Source organism: Eucalyptus grandis, chromosome 3, assembly GCF_016545825.1.
Source record: "Eucalyptus grandis isolate ANBG69807.140 chromosome 3, ASM1654582v1, whole genome shotgun sequence".
Lineage (NCBI taxonomy): Eukaryota > Viridiplantae > Streptophyta > Magnoliopsida > Myrtales > Myrtaceae > Eucalyptus > Eucalyptus grandis.
In genome coordinates this window covers 49,259,487-49,279,005 of record NC_052614.1, presented here as the reverse complement: position 1 = coordinate 49,279,005, position 19,519 = coordinate 49,259,487, and the positions used below count along the sequence as shown (strand labels likewise).

General features: G+C 39.4%; 3 protein-coding genes across 3 annotated transcripts; 2 read left to right on the top strand and 1 right to left on the bottom strand.

Moving 5' to 3' along the window:
* Positions 1-149: 149 nt before the first annotated feature.
* LOC104439915 (probable ADP-ribosylation factor GTPase-activating protein AGD14) lies at positions 150-5,056 on the bottom strand. The gene is made up of 14 exons (XM_039309729.1): positions 4,958-5,056; positions 4,345-4,406; positions 4,079-4,166; positions 3,921-3,982; positions 3,749-3,845; positions 3,150-3,614; positions 2,963-3,040; positions 2,104-2,769; positions 1,760-1,909; positions 1,570-1,677; positions 1,396-1,479; positions 680-857; positions 556-601; positions 150-291 (listed from the first exon to the last, which is right to left on the bottom strand). The coding sequence occupies exons 1-14, from the start codon at positions 5,054-5,056 to the stop codon at positions 150-152; spliced, it is 2,325 nt and encodes a 774-aa protein (XP_039165663.1).
* A 2,594-nt stretch (positions 5,057-7,650) lies between these two features.
* LOC120291920 (TMV resistance protein N-like) lies at positions 7,651-10,511 on the top strand. The gene is made up of 4 exons (XM_039309728.1): positions 7,651-7,794; positions 8,228-8,733; positions 9,503-9,799; positions 9,917-10,511. Exons 1-4 carry the CDS (start codon positions 7,651-7,653, stop codon positions 10,509-10,511), a joined length of 1,542 nt encoding a protein of 513 aa, XP_039165662.1.
* Positions 10,512-11,451: 940 nt separating this feature from the next.
* LOC120291919 (disease resistance protein RUN1-like) lies at positions 11,452-11,862 on the top strand. The gene has a single exon (XM_039309727.1). The coding sequence runs from the start codon at positions 11,452-11,454 to the stop codon at positions 11,860-11,862; it is 411 nt and encodes a 136-aa protein (XP_039165661.1).
* The last annotated feature ends 7,657 nt before the right edge of the window (positions 11,863-19,519 follow it).

The following is a 19,519-nucleotide window of genomic DNA, read 5'->3' as shown; positions in this document are numbered from 1 at the left end:
GTAGGAGTCCTGGCAAAGCATATACATTTGGATTGATTGCGGGGACAGTTTCAACTAACCTTCAATTAGTGACTGCAGGGTGAAGCACCTGCCAAGATGTTGCAGAGCTGCAAGTTAGAAGACTGTCAAGTGACCGATCTATTGTTAATCTACCCGAATGGGTTTCCTCCCCCTGAAGACGGAAAAGAATTTGGGGCTGTGGGTGCCGAGTAGCTTGTTGCCATCTGTTGATTAGTGTTCAAGGAGCTAAAAGGAGATGAATCAGTTCCATAACCTCCAAAGCCATGAGCTCTGCAATGGTAAACAAAAGCAATGAGAATAACTGCTAGATGAAAGTTCTAAACAAGCACGCCGAGAGACTACAGAGGGAATGTTAGTCGAAAATGCCTCCTGCCGGTTGATGCTACTGAAAGAAGAGAGAGATGATAGAGATACGCATAGGGCCTAAAGTTCTCAAGAATTGAAATAAATTGATTATTTATTCCCTTTATGAGATTCTGATAGTTTCCTAAGGCCTTTAAAATCTTGAGGTAAATAGCCATCAGTCAAATTTACCTTGAAGGTGGCATATGACCCTGCCCTTGTTGCTCCACGGGGAAACCTGGCGGAATTGAACATCAGCGAGCAATAGTACAATTTAAATAAAATAGTTACACAAAATTAACCATCATCATTTTACCCATCGGCAAGGCTCCATAAGAAGGTGACTGAAACGGTGAGACAACATCGGATCCATACGACGGAGACTGATGCAGCATCATTCCTGGTGCTTGGGCACCCTCGCTTGAAGTTTGTGCATACCCAGAAGAAGCTGAGACAATGGACAGTGCTCCTTGCGGTGGTTCCATGGAAGGAAACTTCATGTTAACAAGCAGAAAAAAAATATTAGATATCAATCATATTTCTCCTGTTTCCATTGAAACTTTCCTACCGTAAGTCCTAGCAAGGGCATTTTAGTATTATGGGTAAAAGAACATTTCAGATCAGATGTCATTCCTTCAATTAGGAGGATTTTATCTATACTGGACTAGTAACAATGTCAATATCTCTAGACTACAATAAATAAAGTGTGTTCAAAATTGCCGAGCTTTAGTCCGTGTTATGAACTCGAGATGGGCAGCTCAATAGCTTGGTGGGAGACGAGTAACGTGCTCCCATCCTTGCTTTTTAGGCAGTCTATCTGCGTAAGTGTTTATAAAAACTCATAAAACTGCTGAGAGTTTTGAACTGATTAGGTTGCAGCACTCTTTTGATCATTTCATTATTTCCCCGTTGTTGGAAGCACTCCGCCGAACCAATTCATCCAACTTAGATTATAATCGACAAAGGTGTAAGTGCGCAGGTGTCAATGGGAAAACCACAGAAGGGAGTGATTATTCAGAAAGTTGGGCCTACCGCTGACCCTTGAGGTTGATCAGTTCCATCACCGAAATCGAATGGGTTTGTCGACCTTGCAGAGCTTGGGTATGCGGGCATAGGCTGGAAAACAATATTAGAAAAGAACGTTTGAGTAACCTGTGAGTGTCGAAGAAAAGATTTTACTTGACTCTTTTGGTGAACTGGTGATACCGTCATGTTAGGATAGGACTGCATGTTGAAGCCCATGACATGAGGTCTAGCTGTTTGCCAGCCTTGAATTGGTGCTGGTGCTGGAGGGTAAAATGCAGTGAAAAGGTCCTGCAAGAATATGAATAAATTGAAAAACATATATCTATTGCAACTTCTTTTTGGTCAAGAAAACATATTCAATTTGCTTTACAGCTGGAAGTTCCTTTCTCGTGCTGGGGTTCGGCTCAGTGGGAAGGTTCTGCAATGCCAAACCAGAGCTCGCCGTTTGGACAGTTGCGTCGGCAGTTTGAGATGAATCCCAGGAAGGTCCTTGCACATTAAGCTCGAGTGACGTTAATGGCTGCATATACGCACAAGTAATAATCATTATGATATAAGCATCACATGAAAAGAACCCCTAAGATATAAATTTCAACAATCAGTTATTTTCATCGCATTTTCCTATGTCATCTCTTGCAGAGTAACCAAGAAAATGAAAGACAAAGTTGACAAGGATTGCATAACTTTTTTCAGATAAACATGCATTGAAATTACCGGTGATTCATTCTGTTCTACCGCAAAATTCTCATCCTTAGAAGGGGAGGCTGGAGGCTGACACATCTGAATGCTTGGAAACTGCTCTAACAAGTCAACTTGGCTCTCGGCTGCAACTTTGGGAGGTTCTTCGCTAATATGTTCCTTTGAGGCAACAGAAGTTGATGTAGTAGGATCATCAGCCAGGACCAATGCTTGCTGTGTAGGAACATTGGCTAATGCTGATATTTGTTCTGCAGGAACATTGGCTGGTGCTGATATTTGTTCTGCAGGAACATTGGCTGGTGCTGATATTTGTTCTGCAGGAACATCGGAGGCTATGCCAGTGGGTGAAGTGTTGCTCACAGATGCTGTTGGCTGAGCATCGTAGTCGCTGAGTCCTTCGGACACATTACTGACAGTTACGATTGCCGGTGTTAATTCTAGCAACAACATTTCCAGGGTACTTGCACTTGATGCTGATGATGCCTTCTCATTTGCTGGGGGGGCAAACGACGCCCAGTTACCTCCATCAGTAGAGGAAGGCATTTGTTGTCTCTGAGTTTCAGCTGAAGCATCGGGAGGCTTTTTGACTGTACTAATCTCAGTCACACTCTGGGATTTGGCCTCTTTTATTTCCGCTGCACTGCTGTCAGTATTGCCCAAATTATTTAATGAACGAACCTTCTGCGACAACAAATACCTCAGAGATCAGAGCATATATTAAGATCCCGGGACATGAACGTTGACAGTTTAAGTTTATGGAAACCTGCTGAATCTTCTTCAGAAAATCATGCAGAGAAGTCTTTATGGTGCTAAATAATACAAGGAAAAACGGTGCTGAAATTGTATTGTCTCATTGGCGACATTAATCATAAACCATCATCTCATTGTGCCATTCCTGAATTCCCATATACGCGATACCGCACAGTCCTATGAGCATGTTACACTCGTGGAACTAGGAAGGAATATGTCGCAGGCTTACATTTAAATATCAGCTTCACAATCAAATGCTACTTGTAAGTGAGAGAGAAGTGTAAATTGAACTCGCAAAGCAATTAGGGTACCTTGACATTGGCACAGCCATCAGAATTTTCCGTTGTTTCGCCTGCCCTGCGGGAAAGACCATCTTCCCTTAAAGTCTCCTTTGCGGGTCGAGCTACAGTGGAAGTGGACTTATCCGTGTTCTTTTGATTCTCGGGTGACCTGCTTCCCCGCCTTGATTCTTCATTTGAAAGCCTTTGACCCTGAGATCGCCTGCCACCTCCTAACACGTCGTCCCGAAACCGGTCATCAACAACCTCGAAACGGACAGGACTCTTTCTATAACCCCCATATCTCGAGATTTCTCGGGCATATCTTGGACTTCTCCTTTCATCAGAATAATATCTTAACATCCCATCTTCGCTTCGTCCGCTTGGACTAGACCTTCCGCTATGAGGTCTTTTATATCTGTCCTCATAACTAGGGCTTCCAGATGCACTCCTATATGCATTAGAACTTCTGTTCGTGTAGGACTCTTCTTTGTTGGTCTGCATGCATATAAGACATCAAAATCAACGAAGCTTCACAAGCCAAACTCCATTCTACATGTTCAAGATAAAATTAGAGAACATAAGCAAACCATAGACCGTTGGTTTGTTCAAGGAATAACTAGTTAGCTCACCAATCTCAGCCTCGGGAGCTTCTCCTCGCTTCTTTCACCACTAAATTTCCTATCTACGTAGACATGCTTGATGAAATCCCGGAGTTTATAAAGGTTACTGGAAGAACATACATGTATCAGACAATATTACTTTCTATAATTGCTAAGCGACATTCAAGAAGCGTGTGCAGACCTGCTGTCAGGATGAGAATGGCGTTGAGGATCCCATTCTTTAAGAAATATTTGCCGTGCTCGCTTAAAATGAAGTCCAGAACACGAGTAAGAAACAAGACGTGATAGCTACAATGAAATCACCAAGTTGTGAAAGAGACTGCATATACAATTCCCCACCTCATTTCCTCCAGCTTGAAGTGCGCTCACTTCTTCAGGAGTAAATTTAGCCATTGATATTGATTTTACCCGGTGCGTGAACTCCTGGCTGCAATATGTCAAAACATATCATTGATCAGCAAAAATAAGCTGGCTATGGCTCCAGATATGCAAGCCTATGCCGAAGTAACCCGCAATCAACTAGTCCATGAACCACACCGTATGTAATTGACACTAAATCAAATCAATGCATGTACAAGAAGAAATGAGTCTGTCTAGCTACTTACTGTATCCCACTGCAGTTCATGCAGACGAATGTACAAAAAGTGGTGCAAACATATTGCGGTCCCTGCAACAGAGCAAATGTCTCAGTACCAATATGGTGGATTGACATACAGATTATAATTGTCAATGCTCATGTGAGTCCAAAAATTTGAAAAAAAACGGAGGGATACTATCAACATTTAGCTCTGTAAACAAAATCATCCATTGCCGACTTCTGATGAAAGAACAGTGGAGCTTGACAATGGCCATGGTTCGTCAAGTGTAATGACAACAAATTCCATTTTTGTCTCGGGAACCAGTTTCCTGTGTTCGCCATAATTGGATAGAGACAAATTTCTGTGGGTAATCTGTCTCTTTTCTAGTGTATAGCATACTATGATTGTCCAAACCCCAAAAAACCTAGTAAACAATGTCGGCATTTCCCTAAAGCGATTGGTGATCATGATTGCTGTCGAAGGAGTTTGAGGAAATCTGAACAAATCATTGGATTAACTAAGCATTTTCTGTGCATTCAGAAAACGGGGACGATGCACAATCGGTATCCATGTGGACATACTGAGCAGGTTCAACAATTAGGAAACATGAGACGAAATCGCAAAGAAACAGAGATCATACCAAACTGTTGCAGTTAATACACCTTCGGTTCTCGGGAAGTTTCAACAGACCGCGGATAATCCTCTCGAGTCTCTCATCCTCCTTCACCTTGGGCGCCATATCTCACCAGCTTCCATGCACCTCCTGTTCAGCTGCAGGGGCAGGAAACACCAAACCAATCATGCCTCAATCGTCGCCATCGTCTACTGACATTAACGAACCATCTTCTTCATATGCTGCGATTATTCATCATCCATACTCACAAGACGCGAAACAGACGTCAAACCCAAGTTCCAGACCACCAACTACAATTCGGAAACTATCGAATGTTCCAAAAGCATGAAAACCAAGAACCGAAACGAAAGACTCACCCTCACATTGGTTAACGAAACGATAGACTTGACTCGAACATACACAAATCGCGAGCTCAAGAGAGGTTGAAACTTCAAAAATGGAAACTGAAAGAGAATTGCGAGAGAGAGAGAGAGGAATTGAATTGAAGCCAGACATTTGTACCAAACTAAACTACCGGTGAACAGAGTCTCTGAGCTAGAGAGATGGAAGAGAGGGAAATTTGCCGCTTAATACGGTTAGGATGCGTGACTTTTTATACCCTTTCTTAACGGCTTTTAGGACACTGGCTAACGACAACGTTAAAAAGGACATATTTAATAGTCAAGTCCTATTTAATATATTTAGGAGATATAGGATAGGACCAGACAAAAAGAAAAAGTCACTTGAAAGTATATTCTGTTAATTTCACCATACTTGTTGGCAGAATCCATAAGATTATTCTGAGTGGTAACTTTCTTTAAAGCACTTATGACTTTTCATTTGCAAAATCTTGAATTTTGACTAGTTTGCGAAAATAATTCAACGTTATTCCACAGGAAACTATTTATGTCTTTTGAAAGATTTCAAGTGTTACACATCAAATAAAAGTCAGATTAGGAGGGCCAAAACATCTAAAGAAATCAATTGTGCATAATTAGAATTAGAACCGAGAGGATGTTTCTTCATGTGTCACGTGGCACTTCACTTTTTTTTTTTAATGATTGACTCAAATTTCAGCATTAGTTTGTTGATTTGTCATCCCCAAGTTTCTATATATTATTTAGTTGAAACTTCACAAATTGAATAAAGAGAAGAATATTATCAAATAATATTGTTTATTTTGTAACTCCCAAACTTCTATGGTCTATTAGTTTTTATTTCGAATAATAGCCAAAGAGAAAGTATCGTGTTTCAAATATAGACAAATTTCATCAAAATTCACTTAATTTAAAAGAAATATATTGAAACTAAGCAACGATTTACTTTCTTATTAAATAACTGCTAATTTGAAGTACAATTAATTCTATTAAATTATTTAGATCAGTGAATAAAATAATAAATAAAAGTTCATGTTAAATTCACATTTCTCGTTACTTCAAGATTACAGTTAACATATTATTCATTTTAGACTTGCAATATACTAAACAGAACTTTAAATATCACAAGTTATTGGTAACATAGTGTGTTTACATTTCATTTAATTTTATTATCGAGCATGTACAATGGAGTTTCTGATCGCGCTTGCATAAAATCAGTTAATTCGACCTTAAAGTTTCTCGAAAACATATAAAGATAAAGTTCATGACCTAGTTAATTTCTTTTTCATGTCAAGCCAATTTATGGTTACTCGTCAAGCAAAGTCCAAGAAAATTTTAGTATAAGCAACTTTTTAACACAGTTATATATTTATCAACTTTTTTTTTCTGTTGTTGCGCACATCATCATTAAATTTTTTTTTTATATGAGTTGTCTTTGATATACATAAGTTGAGGTGACTAAATGAAATAAAAAAAAAAAATACCATCGTAAAAAATTAATAAAATAAAATTACAATTACATTTCCCAATGATAAAATTTAAAAGATAAAAAGATAATGTATAATTAAATCTAAATCCGCATAAACTAAAGAAATTTTTTTTTAGAATGACTCATTCATTTAGATTGCAAAAAGTCTAATATTATTGATAAAGTGTCACAAAGGAAGCTATCACATGTCTTAATGCGTATAATTTTTTTACATCATTATTCTCGGTGTACTTCTAGATACTCTTATATCTTTTTATATATTCAATGTAAAAAAATCTCATCAATAACATAACAATATCATCACTTGCTTGATTTAATAAGAAGAACGATTTCATTTTTAGACTAATCAACAAATAACAAATTCAACACAAAATTGAGTTGTTGAGATAGGAGGCACCAAGAATGGACATGCTGAGCAGCGATGAAGAATAGGCCGTTTCCATGTTTTTAAATAGCAACTGAGTGTAAATTTGAAACTCAATTGAGGGAATCACGTGCGAAAGGGTGCTATTGCCTATCCACTGAAAAATTGAGTGGCTTTAGTCATAGAGGCGTGGTCAAAATTAGCTCTATCGCTTCTAACGTATTACTTTGTGCGTCCCATCGGCCGGCGATTAGTTAAACGAGTAAAAAGTGGCAAGATTGGACGATGGACGGCTGAGATTTAGTCACAATATCGTCGACTTGATGATACCCGGAGCCAATGGAGAAACTCCCGTGCGCATAACTGGAGAAGTCTATAGGATCGCGCCAGCCAGAGAAGAGCTTGGCTTTGTCGATCGTATTCCCACTCTCTCTTCCCGTCTTCCTGCTCGCGCCTTGTCTCTGAGAGAGAGAGAGAGAGAGAGAGAGAGATGGAGTGGGCGTCGTGTGCATTGAAACTGGCGTTCCTGTTCGTCGCGCTCTCGTGCATTCTCCGGAAGTCAAACCAAGCTCTGTTGGCTTCGATCACCGCGGCGGTCCTTGAATACGTAGGAAAAAAGGGCGGAAGAAACGCGGTTGGTGTCGGCATCCAATGTCTAATTTCAGCATTTAGCTTAGTTCTTTGAACACTGGTTTCGCATGTGTTTGTTCTTCCTAATTCATTCGGTGGACCTCTTCAACTTAAACGATCGTCTAGTACATTTGTTTTCCCAATTAATAAGTTTGTTCGGAAAATGCTTGGAAATAAGAGATAACCTTTGTTGGGTTCCTTTGAGATTTTCCTTTTTTCCTCTTCTAAGAATAGAAGATGTTTGGATGCCCTTGGATTTTCGCTCGGTAATGTGAGTGTTATGCTATGCATTGTCATTTGACTTGGCAATTTCCCTCTCTCTCTCTTTTTTTTTTTTTTTTTTTTACTTTTGATGAGGAGCAAACAATTGGGCATTCAGCTCCTCTAGGTAGGAATATACATGTTACGGGATAAAGTTTGGTCCCTTGGTTTGACAGGAATCATGCGAATCGCCAAGATCTGCACCGACTTTTGTCACATTTTCGGGAAGTTACGAAGTTTTCTTGAGTTTCAGAGGGCCAGATACCCGGAAGGGATTCACAGATTGCCTCTTTACCAGCCTCACAGAAAAGGGGATCCGTGTTTTCAGAGACAATGAAGAGCTCCCTGTTGGAGGAAAGATCAAGCCGTCACTCACTGAGGCGATCAAGCAGTCGAAGATAGCCATACCCATCATCTCCAAGGATTATGCTTCAAGCAAAAGCTGCCTCATGGAGCTGCAGCAAATGTTAGAGTGCAGAGAGAACAAAGAGCAAATGATCATTCCCATATTCTATGATGTCGATTGCTCTGATGTAAAACACCTTAAGGGTTCTTTTGGGAAGTCCTTTTATGAACTTGTTAAGAATGAGGGAATTGGTAGAGAGAGGATCAATGCGTGGAAGAAGGCTCTCCGAGATATTGGAGAAGTAAGAGGGTTGAACTTGGCTGAAATGAATGATGGGTAATCCAATCTCTGCTGCTCTTGTCTTATACTACATAGCTCTACCTTGAGCAAAATGCGCTCCCAGTCCATACATTCATGGAAAAGATTGTTACGTCTAAGATCTTGTTGCAGGTTAAGCTGATCACTATTCATGAATTGTGAGACCTTCAATAGCCCCAGAGAGAGTCCAAAATTCTTAATCATATAATGCTGTCGTATCTGATTTCCTGCGGGCGTTCTGAACATCCTAAATGTGTCCATTCTTCAAAAGTCGCCACTGTATGCAGCCTATGTATAAGCAGGAATGTCAAAAATGTTTGTTCTACACTTCTAGATCAATAGATTAGAGTTTCCTATCTAAGTAAAACCTGGGGTACACAATAGATACTTATATGATCGTATCTAAGTAAAATAAGCCTACTTATTTCATAGATCATATAGTCAATACTCAATACTCCACTGAATCCCTCCAAGGGATTAGTCTTGGCGTGATTTTCTTACTGTTTCACCAAATATGCATTCAGTTATAGACCATAAAAGAACTTCTAGAAGAATATCCTAGTTTCTGTTATCTTACCTATAACCAATGCTATGATAAATCGACTTTGATATCATTTAGTAAATGAACAACTATGGTTTAGCTGGTGCCTTCTGTGTTTTCATACATTGTATTGCCATGTCTTAAGTCAACCTTCCTATCTTACTTTTTGTCTACTGTCCAGTCATATTTTAGTACATAGTTTTAGTACATATCATCATAGCTCTCTCTCATTACTTACATTGGCAGGCATCATGGCAAGCTTATACAGCTGGTCGTCTCAGATGTCTTGCAACGATTAAAGAAGCCTGACCTAGTCGTGACTGAATATCTAGTTGGGATCAACCGTCATGTAGAAGAGGTTATGAGGAAGCTTAATGTTGATTTTTGTGATGGACAAGCTGTTGAAACATTTGGCCACAAGAAATGTGTTGTTGGAATATGTGGTATGCCTGGGGTTGGCAAAACTACTCTTGCAAAGGTTGTCTACAACCGACTCTACCATCTCTTTGATGGTTGTGCCTATCTCGAGAATGTTCGAGAAAGGTATACCCAGGTGGCAGGGCTTAAGACTTCGCGAATTAATTTAATTTCTCAACTAGTAAATAAGGGAAGTCAAGGCTTCGGTACTTCTGATGAGGCTATGCTCTTTATCAAACACAGATTCAGCAATATGAAGGTTCTCATTTTTCTTGATGATGTGGGTGACCCTGAACAACTTGTTCAGATTGCGGGTGAGCTTAAGGATTATGGTCCTGGAAGCAGAATTATTGTGACATCTAGAAAGCAAGATGTTCTTACGAAGGTCAAAGTAGCAGATCAAAAATACGAGGTTGAGGCAATGGAAGAAGGTGAAGCTCTTCAACTTTTTTGTAAGCATGCATTTGGTAAGGATTTCGTCAGAGAGATTGACAATACTCTTTCGAGTGCCATTATAAGAGCTACTGGTGGGCTTCCTTTAGCTCTTGAAGTGGTGGGTTCTTTCTTATTTTCAAAATCAAAAGAAGTGTGGGAAGATACATTGAAGAAATTGAAACATGCTCCTCACAAGAAAGTTGAAAAAGTATTGAAGATGTGTTATGAAGATTTAGATGAAAATCAGAAAAAGATATTCCTGTATATAGCATGTTTTTTTATTGGCAAAGATAAGAGAATTGCCATTTACATGTGGGAGGACTGTGAATTTTACCCTCATGAGGGCATTGAAGCTCTTCTTGTTAGGTCTTTGGTGAAAGTTGGAGAGAACAACGAGCTGTAGATGCATGACCAATTAAGAGACTTTGGTAGGGACATGGTACGGAAGGAGAACCCCGAAGAACCTTGCAGGTGAAGCAGGTTGTGGAATCACAAGGAAGCATTAGCCATGCTAAAGGAAAGGAAGGTAAATAAAGGACAACAAATGATTCCTTGAGTGGACAAAGTTGATGCTCTTTTTGATTTATTCATCTTACAATCATTAATTTTAACTCAGATGAGAAAATGAAATGATCATTATCCAGGTTTTCTTGTTGGTTTTTTCATCCAGCTAACTTTTGTCTAATTCACAGAGCACTGAAAAGGTTCAAGCCCTTGGACTCATGTTTGATCATGGAACTGATGTTTGTTTCACGTGCGAAGCATTTTATCCTCTCTGGAATTTGAGGTTCCTTAAACTGGATTCTGCAAATATTGAAGGCAATCTTCAGAATCTTCTTGCAAACTTAAGATGGTTGGATTGGCAAATATGCCCTGAAAAGACTTTGGGACTTCCTTATTTCAATGTTGAACACTTGATCATTCTTGATCTGTCATGGAGCCGGATAAATCAAGGTTGGAGAGGTTGGGAGCTGATAAGAGAGGTAGAAATTGCATTTATTTTAATCTTGTTAATCATACGTTTTTCAAGAACTCATTCTCTTTTATTGTCTCATTGATTTGCAGAAGGCGAAGAAATTGAAAGTTTTGAACCTAACGGGGTGTCCTGAGTTACTTGAATCTCCAGAATTCCCTGCTCCAACTAAACTAGAAAGATTGATTCTGGAAGCTTGTTCCAAATTATCCTTGATTAGCCCATCCATTAGCAATCTAAGCAGCTTAGTTTCCTCAAATATGAAGTCTTGTAATTTGGCCAGTTGCCAGATCTGGGTTTTGCGAAGGCTTTAAAAGAGCTTGTGATCGATAGGACTTTTATTGATACAATTCGTTTCCGAGAAGGTTCTATGGAACAACTTGAAACTCTCAGTGCTTGCAAGTGTGAAAGGTTAGAACGAATATATGAGATTGATCACTTACGATCTCTTTCTAATCTTGCACTGGATGGAGCTGCTATAAAGACCCTCCCAGTTTCCATTGGGTCACTGAAGAAACTTCGATGCCTATCTTTAAGGAGCTGTCAGAAATTAACTGAAATTCCACGATCCATTGGAAAGCTCAAGGAACTGCAGTTTATGGACCTGTCAAACACGGGAGTTGACGAATTGCCCCATTCAGTCAAGCATTTGGACAATTTGAAAGTGCTAAAGATGGAATTTACTCACTTAGGGAAATTTCCTAAAGCAATACAAAATCTGCCAAAGTTGGAAGAGAGATTTTTCTCGCTGCTGGAATTTGGAGATTCAGATGGACGGTGATCTTGCAGGATTATCCTCTTTGAGAGTTTTGAAATTATCATATACCCGAATTTTTCACTTGCCTGAGAGCATTTGTTGCCTCTCAAATCTCCAAATGCTTGAATTGCGTAACTGCAAGAAGCTTCAGGTGCTGCCTGAATTTCGCTCGTGTAATTATCCAGCGCTAGGCATCCAGAAAGATGTGGACAGCCTTGGAATTGTCATGCCTGGCTATTGTATAAGGGTGTTACTTTGGTGATGATCCTGTTCCAAAGTGGTAAGAATTTCTAATCTTGGAGAGGAATTTGATCTAATTTTGCAAACTCAGATTTTGGCCTTTCAAGAAATATGAAGTTCATTTTTAAGTTGTATTCTTCGCTCAACAGGATTCATGCAGCCAAAGTTAGCGGGAAAAAGCTGAATTGTTGAGTCTCTCTAAAAGGCAAACATTTGATTACATCCCAGAAAATCTTCAATTAGACATACTTGCTGGTTGAACTCATAATTGTTTTGTATTGCTTTGTATTCTACCATTAGGCAACAGAGACCCAATTATGGATTGCTAGAACTGTGGTCGGTTATAAAACCATTTTATTGCTGTATAAATAACCTCATGTGCTTGAATAAATACCGTGCTTCTTTAAACTTGAACGGTCTATGATTTTCTCTTTGACAGATCACTGAAGTTCTTGCGTTGCATTGTCTGAGCAGGAGCATAAGAGTATTCAATTTTTGAAGACTTGCGACAGCCATGGCGGAGTTGGATTGGATCTTCGCGATGGCTATGGCTATATATCAAAATCACAAACTGCCCCTGTATTTGAGACTTGCGACTACCACAACGGAGTGGAATCGCATCCTGAGTGCAGACTTTGCTCCCTTGGCGACTATGTTAATTGCCACGTCCACGTTGATGATTGTGAAGGCAACAATTGTTGTGAAGGCGACGGCGATTGCCGTACATCCAATCACAAACTACCCTTGTGCTTTGTTGGGGAGAACTCAGGTAACAACAATTCATGACAGCCAAATGCAATCCAGGATCAGTTTCTCCCCTGAAACTAAATCAACTAAAAATCTCTTAACCCTCAGCAACAACCAGCAATGTATAGCCTCACAATATGCAAGTATAATACTGAAATGATAAGTAGACAAATCAAATAACGACATCAAGAATTTAACATGGCAAACCCGATGCGGGAAAACCTATAGACCGCCCAAAAGCATCCACTAATCACCAATAATGGTAGGATACACAAAGTATTCTTCTCTAGTTAGATACTAGAAGCTCAACATCAACATTACAATAATCTTTTTCTCACCATATAGGTAGATAAATAAGTTTGAAGCAAGAAAACCTCAACCGCAACTGTAGAATTTGGAGACGGTTCTCGACGAACAAAAACCAATAACTTGTAGCTCTCGATCTCACGAACAACATACTGAAATTTGAGCCGATCCCATCAATATTTGGCCTTCGAATCGGAGCCACAAAGTTGCAGCTCTCTTCCTTTTTTCTCTTGTCCCTTGCTTCTGCAGTTTTATTTTTCATTTTCTCTCTCCTCTTCACTTTTTTGGATGCACACCCACGCACACCACTCCACTTATTTTTGTTCTTTTCTTTTCTTTTTGTTTTTTTTTATTTAATGCTAGCTGGGCCCCACATGAAGGTGGACCCAGCCAACAAATCTCCCCCTCCACCTCATGTGGGAAGTTCATCATGCCTGCTTTTCTTCTACAAGCATCAAGTTTCACCACGGGCAAAGCCTTGGTCATCCTGTTGGACCTATTGTTGTCGGTATGAACTTTCTCAAGTAGGAAGAGCTTATCTTCTAGCTTTTTCTCGGATCTAATGATACTTCACATCAACATGCTTCGATCTTGAATGCTTAAGATGGATGGCACTCATGCTATCGTAGTATAGAACAAACTTCTCTTACTTCAAGTCCAACTCTTGTAGGAATTTTTGCATTCACAAAAGTTCTTTATCTCCTTCGGTAATAGCAATATACTCCACTTCAGTTGTAGACAAAGCAATACATTTTTGCAATCTTGATTGCCATGAAATAGCTCCCCCGACAAATATTATTATATTACCCTATGTGGATTTTTGAGAATCAACATCACTGGCATAGTCTGCATCTGAGTAACCACTCAACTCAGGCTTCGCATTTCCCTAACACAAGCAAAGTGTAGAAGTGCCTCTAAGATATCTCAGAATCCATTTAACAACGATCCAATGCTCCTTACCTGGATTAGAGAGAAATCTACTCACAACACCAACTGCATGAGCAATATCGGGTCTTGTACAAACCATGGCGTACATCAAACTACCCACGGCCAATGCATAAGAAATTTTCGTCATCTCAACCTTCTCTTTCTCACTTGAAGGACACTCATTACTACTTAACTTGAAATGGCCTACAAGTGGATTACTCACTAGTTTACATGTGCTCATGTTAAATCTTTAAAGCACCTTTTCTATATACTTCTCTTGAGATAACCACAGTTTCTTATTCTTCATGTTACGAGTAATTCTCATGCCTAAGATTTGCTTAGCTAGGCCTAGATCTTTCATTGCAAAAGCTTTACTCAACTCATTTTACAAGCTCTTGATTTTCTTGGCATCATGCCCAACAATCAATCATTATCTAAGAATCTTTTCATAAAGACAAAAGAATTGGAGTTTGTCTTACCGTATCATTGTTCTTCCATGAATAATTCAAACTTCATATGCCATTGCCTTGGCGCTTGCTTGAGACCATATAAGCTTTTCCTCAATTTACATACAAGCTGCTCCTTGCCTTCAACTTCAAAACCCTCCAGTTGCTCCATATATATCTCTTCTTCTAGATCTCCATAAAGAAAAGCCGTCTTTACATCAAGTTGTTCAATTTCTAAATTCAAACTGGCAGCCAACCCAAGAACAACTCGAATAGAAGACATATTTACAACTGGTGACAAAATCTCTTCAAAGTTTATGCTATTCTTTTGATGAAATCTCGCTTTATGAACCCTTATTGTTTTGTTGGTCTTCGTAAAACATGATTTGGCTCAGGCCCTTCACAACAAGTCTAGCATTGTATCATGGTTGCAAACTATTTTCTTCCGTCTTCAACTTGTACACCCACTTATTTGTGAGTGTTCTCTTACCCTTGAGCAACTTCACCAATTCAAATGTGTGGCTCTCATGCAAGGATTTAAGCTCCTCTTGTATAGCTTCATACCACTCATTCTTTTGTTTACTTGATATAGCATCTTCATAAGTTTCTGGCTCCCTTGCATTAGTGAGTAACACATTCTCGTGCGGCAAATATTTTTGAGAAGGCCTACATTCTCTTTCAGATCTTCTAACTTGAGGTAGGATAGATTGCTCTTGCTCAGCTATTTCATCTGTCTCAACTGAAGAATCAACATTATGTGAGGATTCACCATCTTCATGATTTTCATGCACTTCTCCCCCATGATTTCTATTAATATTAGAAGGATTTAGGCTGAAACCAATTGAACGTTGAGCTATATTCTTTGGTCTCTCTGCCTTATCAATGTCTTCAATGGTTTGATACTTACAAAACACTGCATCTCAGCTTCTAGTGACTTTCTTTGTAACTGGATCCCATAACCTGTAGCCAAGCTCTTCATGTTCATAACTTAAGAAGATACACTGTTTAGACTTGTCATCAAGCTTGGATCTTTCATCTCTTGGAACATGCACAAATGCCCGATAATCGAACACTTTTAGATGGCTGTAGGAAACATCTTTGCCACTCAAATTCTTTGCGGAACATCCCCCTTAAAAGGAATCGATGGAGAAAGATTTAGTAAGTCCACTGCTGTTCTCATCACTTCACCCCAAAATGACTTAGGTAACTTCGCATGAGAAAGCATACACTGAATCCGATCATTAATTGTCCGATTCATTCTCTCTGCTACTCCATTATGCTGTGGTGTTTTTGGAACAATCTTTTCAAGCTTGATACCATAATCCCTGCAATAGTGTTCAAATGGGCCTCTATATTCACCACCATTGTCAACCCGAACACATTTCAACTTCTTCTTGGTTTCTCTTTCCACATTGACATGGAATTGCTTGAAAGCCGCAAGTACCTAATCTTTAGATTTCAAAAGCAATAGCCCAAACTTTTCTAGAACAGTCATCAATAAACGTCACAAAGTATAATGCACCTCCAAGAGTTCTAGCATCCATACAACAAATATCAGTGTAAACTAAATCAAGTACATTTGATTCGTGTGTGGAGAGGAACTATAGAATGAGAATCTATGTTGCTTACCTGTAGGACAATGAGTGCATTGCTTTAGATTTTTCTCCTTCAAAGGTAAAATGTTCTTTCTAGCAAGAGTTTCAAGTCCTTTCTCACTAATATGACCTAGCCTCATATGTCATAAATCAACCGATGAATCCTCCACTGCATTTATCTCTTCTTTAATCAAGTCAGCTTGCATGGTGTAGAGAGAGCCTATCTTCTTACCTTTTGCCACTACCATAGAACCTTTAGTCAACTTTCATTTGCCATCAAAGAAGGAATTACAATAACTATCATCATCTAAGGCACCCGTAAAGATCAAGTGAAGTTGAATATCCGGAACATGTCTCACATTTTTCAAAAGCAAATTACATCTGACATCGGTTTCCAAATAAACGTCTCACATGCCAATAACCTTGGAAATATCACTATTTCTTATCCTAATACAACTAAAGTCGCCGCTGCAATAAGAAGCAAAGTAATCACGCCATGAGGTGACATGAAAAGAAGCCGCAAAATCAACAACCCACGTAGAGTCTTGGCATGTAAGATTCACACATCCGTCATCACATACAAACACAATATCGCCATCAGATGCAATTGTCGTTGTAGCTTGTTTCTCTTCTTTCTTTCGATCTCCATTTCTATCAATGGGATATATCTCTCTTTGGCAACCAACACTCTTTTGCATAATGTCCCATTTTGCCGCAATTATAACACTTCACACTCCTCCTCGGTCTTGATTTCAACATTTCTCTTGACTTGCCTCGGGTATCATTTCTTTGAAACCTTCTTGATTGACTATCACCTTGTTTTCTATAAAAAGAGCATCCAATGTAGAAGCATAATTCAAGCATTTTCTTCTTGTTTCTTCATTGAACAAACTTTCTTTAACCATGCTCATAGAAAGCACACCAAAAGTAGTTGAGTTGTTTAATGCCATAACCAAGGTGTCCCAACTATCAGGAAGAGTACCAAGTAATAAGCATGCTTGCAATTCATCACCAAGATCAATCTCAAGATTTGTCAATTGATTTGCAATATCTTGAAATTCACTCAAGTGTTCCGCCATATTACTCCCCTCGTATCTCAAATTCACAAGTCGCTTAATTAGAAGAGCTTTATTTTGTGGAGTTTTTTTCTCATAGAGATCTTGTAATTTCTTCCACAAACTGTCCGCATTCGTTTCTTGAGCAACATGATGAAACACACTATCATCAATCTATTGTCGGATAAACCCAACCGTTTTTCGATTCATTCTCTCCCATTCTTTGTCTTCCTTATCTCCTTTGGCTTCATCACCCTTAATAGGATCAAATAAGTCTTTGCAATATAATACGTCTTCCATTCGAGGCTTCCAAATAGAATAATTCAAGGCATTTAACTTAAACATGGTACTGCTAGTTTCTTCCATTTAACACTAGAATTTCAATCTTGGCTCTGATACCACCTTGTTGGGGAGAACTCGGGTACAACAATTCACGACGACCAAACGCAATCTAGGATCAATTTCTCCCCCAAAACTAAATCAACTAAAAATCTCTTAACCCCCAGCAACAACCAGCAATGTATAGCCTCACAATATGCAAGTATAATACCGAAATGATAAGTAGACAAAGCAAATAACGACACCAAGGATTTAACGTGGAAAATCCGATGCGGGAAAAACCACGGACCGCCAAAAAACATCCATTAATCACCAAGAATGGTAGGATACACAAAGTATTCTTCTCTAGTCATACACTAAAGGATCAACATCAACATTACAATCATATTTTTTTCATCATATAGGTAGATAAACAAGTTTGGAGCAAAAAAACCTCAAGCGCAACTGTAGAATTTGGAGACGATTCTCGACAAACGAAAACCATCAACTTGTAGCCATCAGTCTCAGGAACATCATACTAAAATTTGAGCCGATTCCGTCAATATTTGGCCTTCGAATCGAAGCCACAAAGTTGCAGCCATCTTCTTTTCTTCTCTTGTCCCTTGCTTCTGCAGTTTTATTTTCATTTTCTCTCTCCTCTTCACTTTTTTGGACGCACACCCTCGAATGACCACTCCAATTCTTTTTGTTCTTTTCTTTTCTTTTTGTTTTATTATTATTTAATGCTAGATGGGCCCCACATGAAGGTGGACCCAGCCAACATTCTTGAGGCTTACAACAACCTTGATGCCACGGACCTCAAATGCTATATGCCCGTGGCAACTAAGTCGATTGTTGATTTGGCAATTGCGATGCTCGTGTGCCAAAATCATATACCGCTCCAGTACTCGAACACAGTGATGGCAGCGGTTGTGTGAAACGTGGTTTTGACTGTAGTGGGGATGCTAACACTCATAAATGCCTCTAAGATAGTGGCAAAAGTAACAACTCGCAAAGATTATAACTGGTTATAGTTGACAGAGTGATGATCATCAGATCATGGTGGAATGGGATAGAAGCGAACATGTCTTCCAAGTCTGCCATGTTACAAACTATGATGGAAGAGCACAGTTCCTACTGTTTCATATGTGGATACGCTTAGGCATTGATCTGTGTTCTTACATTCAACAAGTTCCCTTTTACGCACGCATGTGTTGATTTATAGCAACAAGAATGAATTGGTGTAGGCATTTCAGATCAAGCCCACAAGAAGCCAGTAAGTCTCGACATAGGGCGTGTTTGACAACCGACCAAATAGTGTTTGATTATGTTCTTTTGAACCCGAGAATGGTATTATAACATAAATATGTTTGGTAAATTTTTTGTTCCTGAGAATAGATTTGCAATAAAATCGAGAAGTAAAAAAAAGTTGATTCTTTGTTCCTGAGAACAATTCCAGAATCAAGCCAATTGAAATTTTTCTTTTCTTTTCTCTACTTCTTTCCTTCTTGTTTTCTTCCTTTTCTCTCCTTCTTCCATTGCCACCGCTGCCACCGCCGCCGGTCATCGCCAATCGGTTGGGCGAGCTTCAAGGAGCTCGCCAAAGACTCACCTAGCCACCGGCAAAGTCAAGCCTCGCCCGGGCCTCCCCTAACCATTGGCGAGCCTTGCCTGGCCGGGCGTGGTTCCATTGAGCCCTAGCTAGGACTTGACCTCGCCCATCCTAGCCTAGCTAGGGCTCGACCGTGTCTCGCCCAAATGCCAACGAAGCACAACCTCGGGGCCAACAACCCTTCTGCGAGGTCATTAGCCCTTGTCTAGCCGATCGCCGGTCATCCCAAGGTCGATGACCAATTGAGGAAGAAGATAAAAGAAAAGAAAAAAAAAAAAAAAGAAAAAAAGTAATAAAATCATTAAAAAAAATTAGAAGAAAATTGTTTGGATTAGAAATTTTGAGAATGATGCTAAATGCAATTCTATCCCAAGAATAAAAATTTTGGGCAGTTACCAAATGCCTTCAAATGCTTAAAATTTGTTCCTGAGAACA

Excerpts from the sequence above, each read along its gene's own strand:
- LOC120291920 (XM_039309728.1), top strand. The coding sequence starts at position 7,651 with ATGGAGTGGGCGTCGTGTGCATTGAAACTGGCGTTCCTGTTCGTCGCG. Across the intron at positions 8,734-9,502 it reads TTGGCTGAAATGAATGATGG|GCATCATGGCAAGCTTATAC; the intron begins GTAATCCAATCT and ends TTACATTGGCAG. Across the intron at positions 9,800-9,916 it reads CTCGAGAATGTTCGAGAAAG|ATTCAGCAATATGAAGGTTC; the intron begins GTATACCCAGGT and ends TATCAAACACAG.
- LOC104439915 (XM_039309729.1), bottom strand. The coding sequence starts at position 5,056 with ATGGCGCCCAAGGTGAAGGAGGATGAGAGACTCGAGAGGATTATCCGC. Across the intron at positions 4,167-4,344 it reads ATGAACTGCAGTGGGATACA|CCAGGAGTTCACGCACCGGG; the intron begins GTAAGTAGCTAG and ends GACATATTGCAG. Across the intron at positions 602-679 it reads TTATGGAGCCTTGCCGATGG|GTTTCCCCGTGGAGCAACAA; the intron begins GTAAAATGATGA and ends CAATTCCGCCAG.
- LOC120291919 (XM_039309727.1), top strand. The coding sequence starts at position 11,452 with ATGGAACAACTTGAAACTCTCAGTGCTTGCAAGTGTGAAAGGTTAGAA.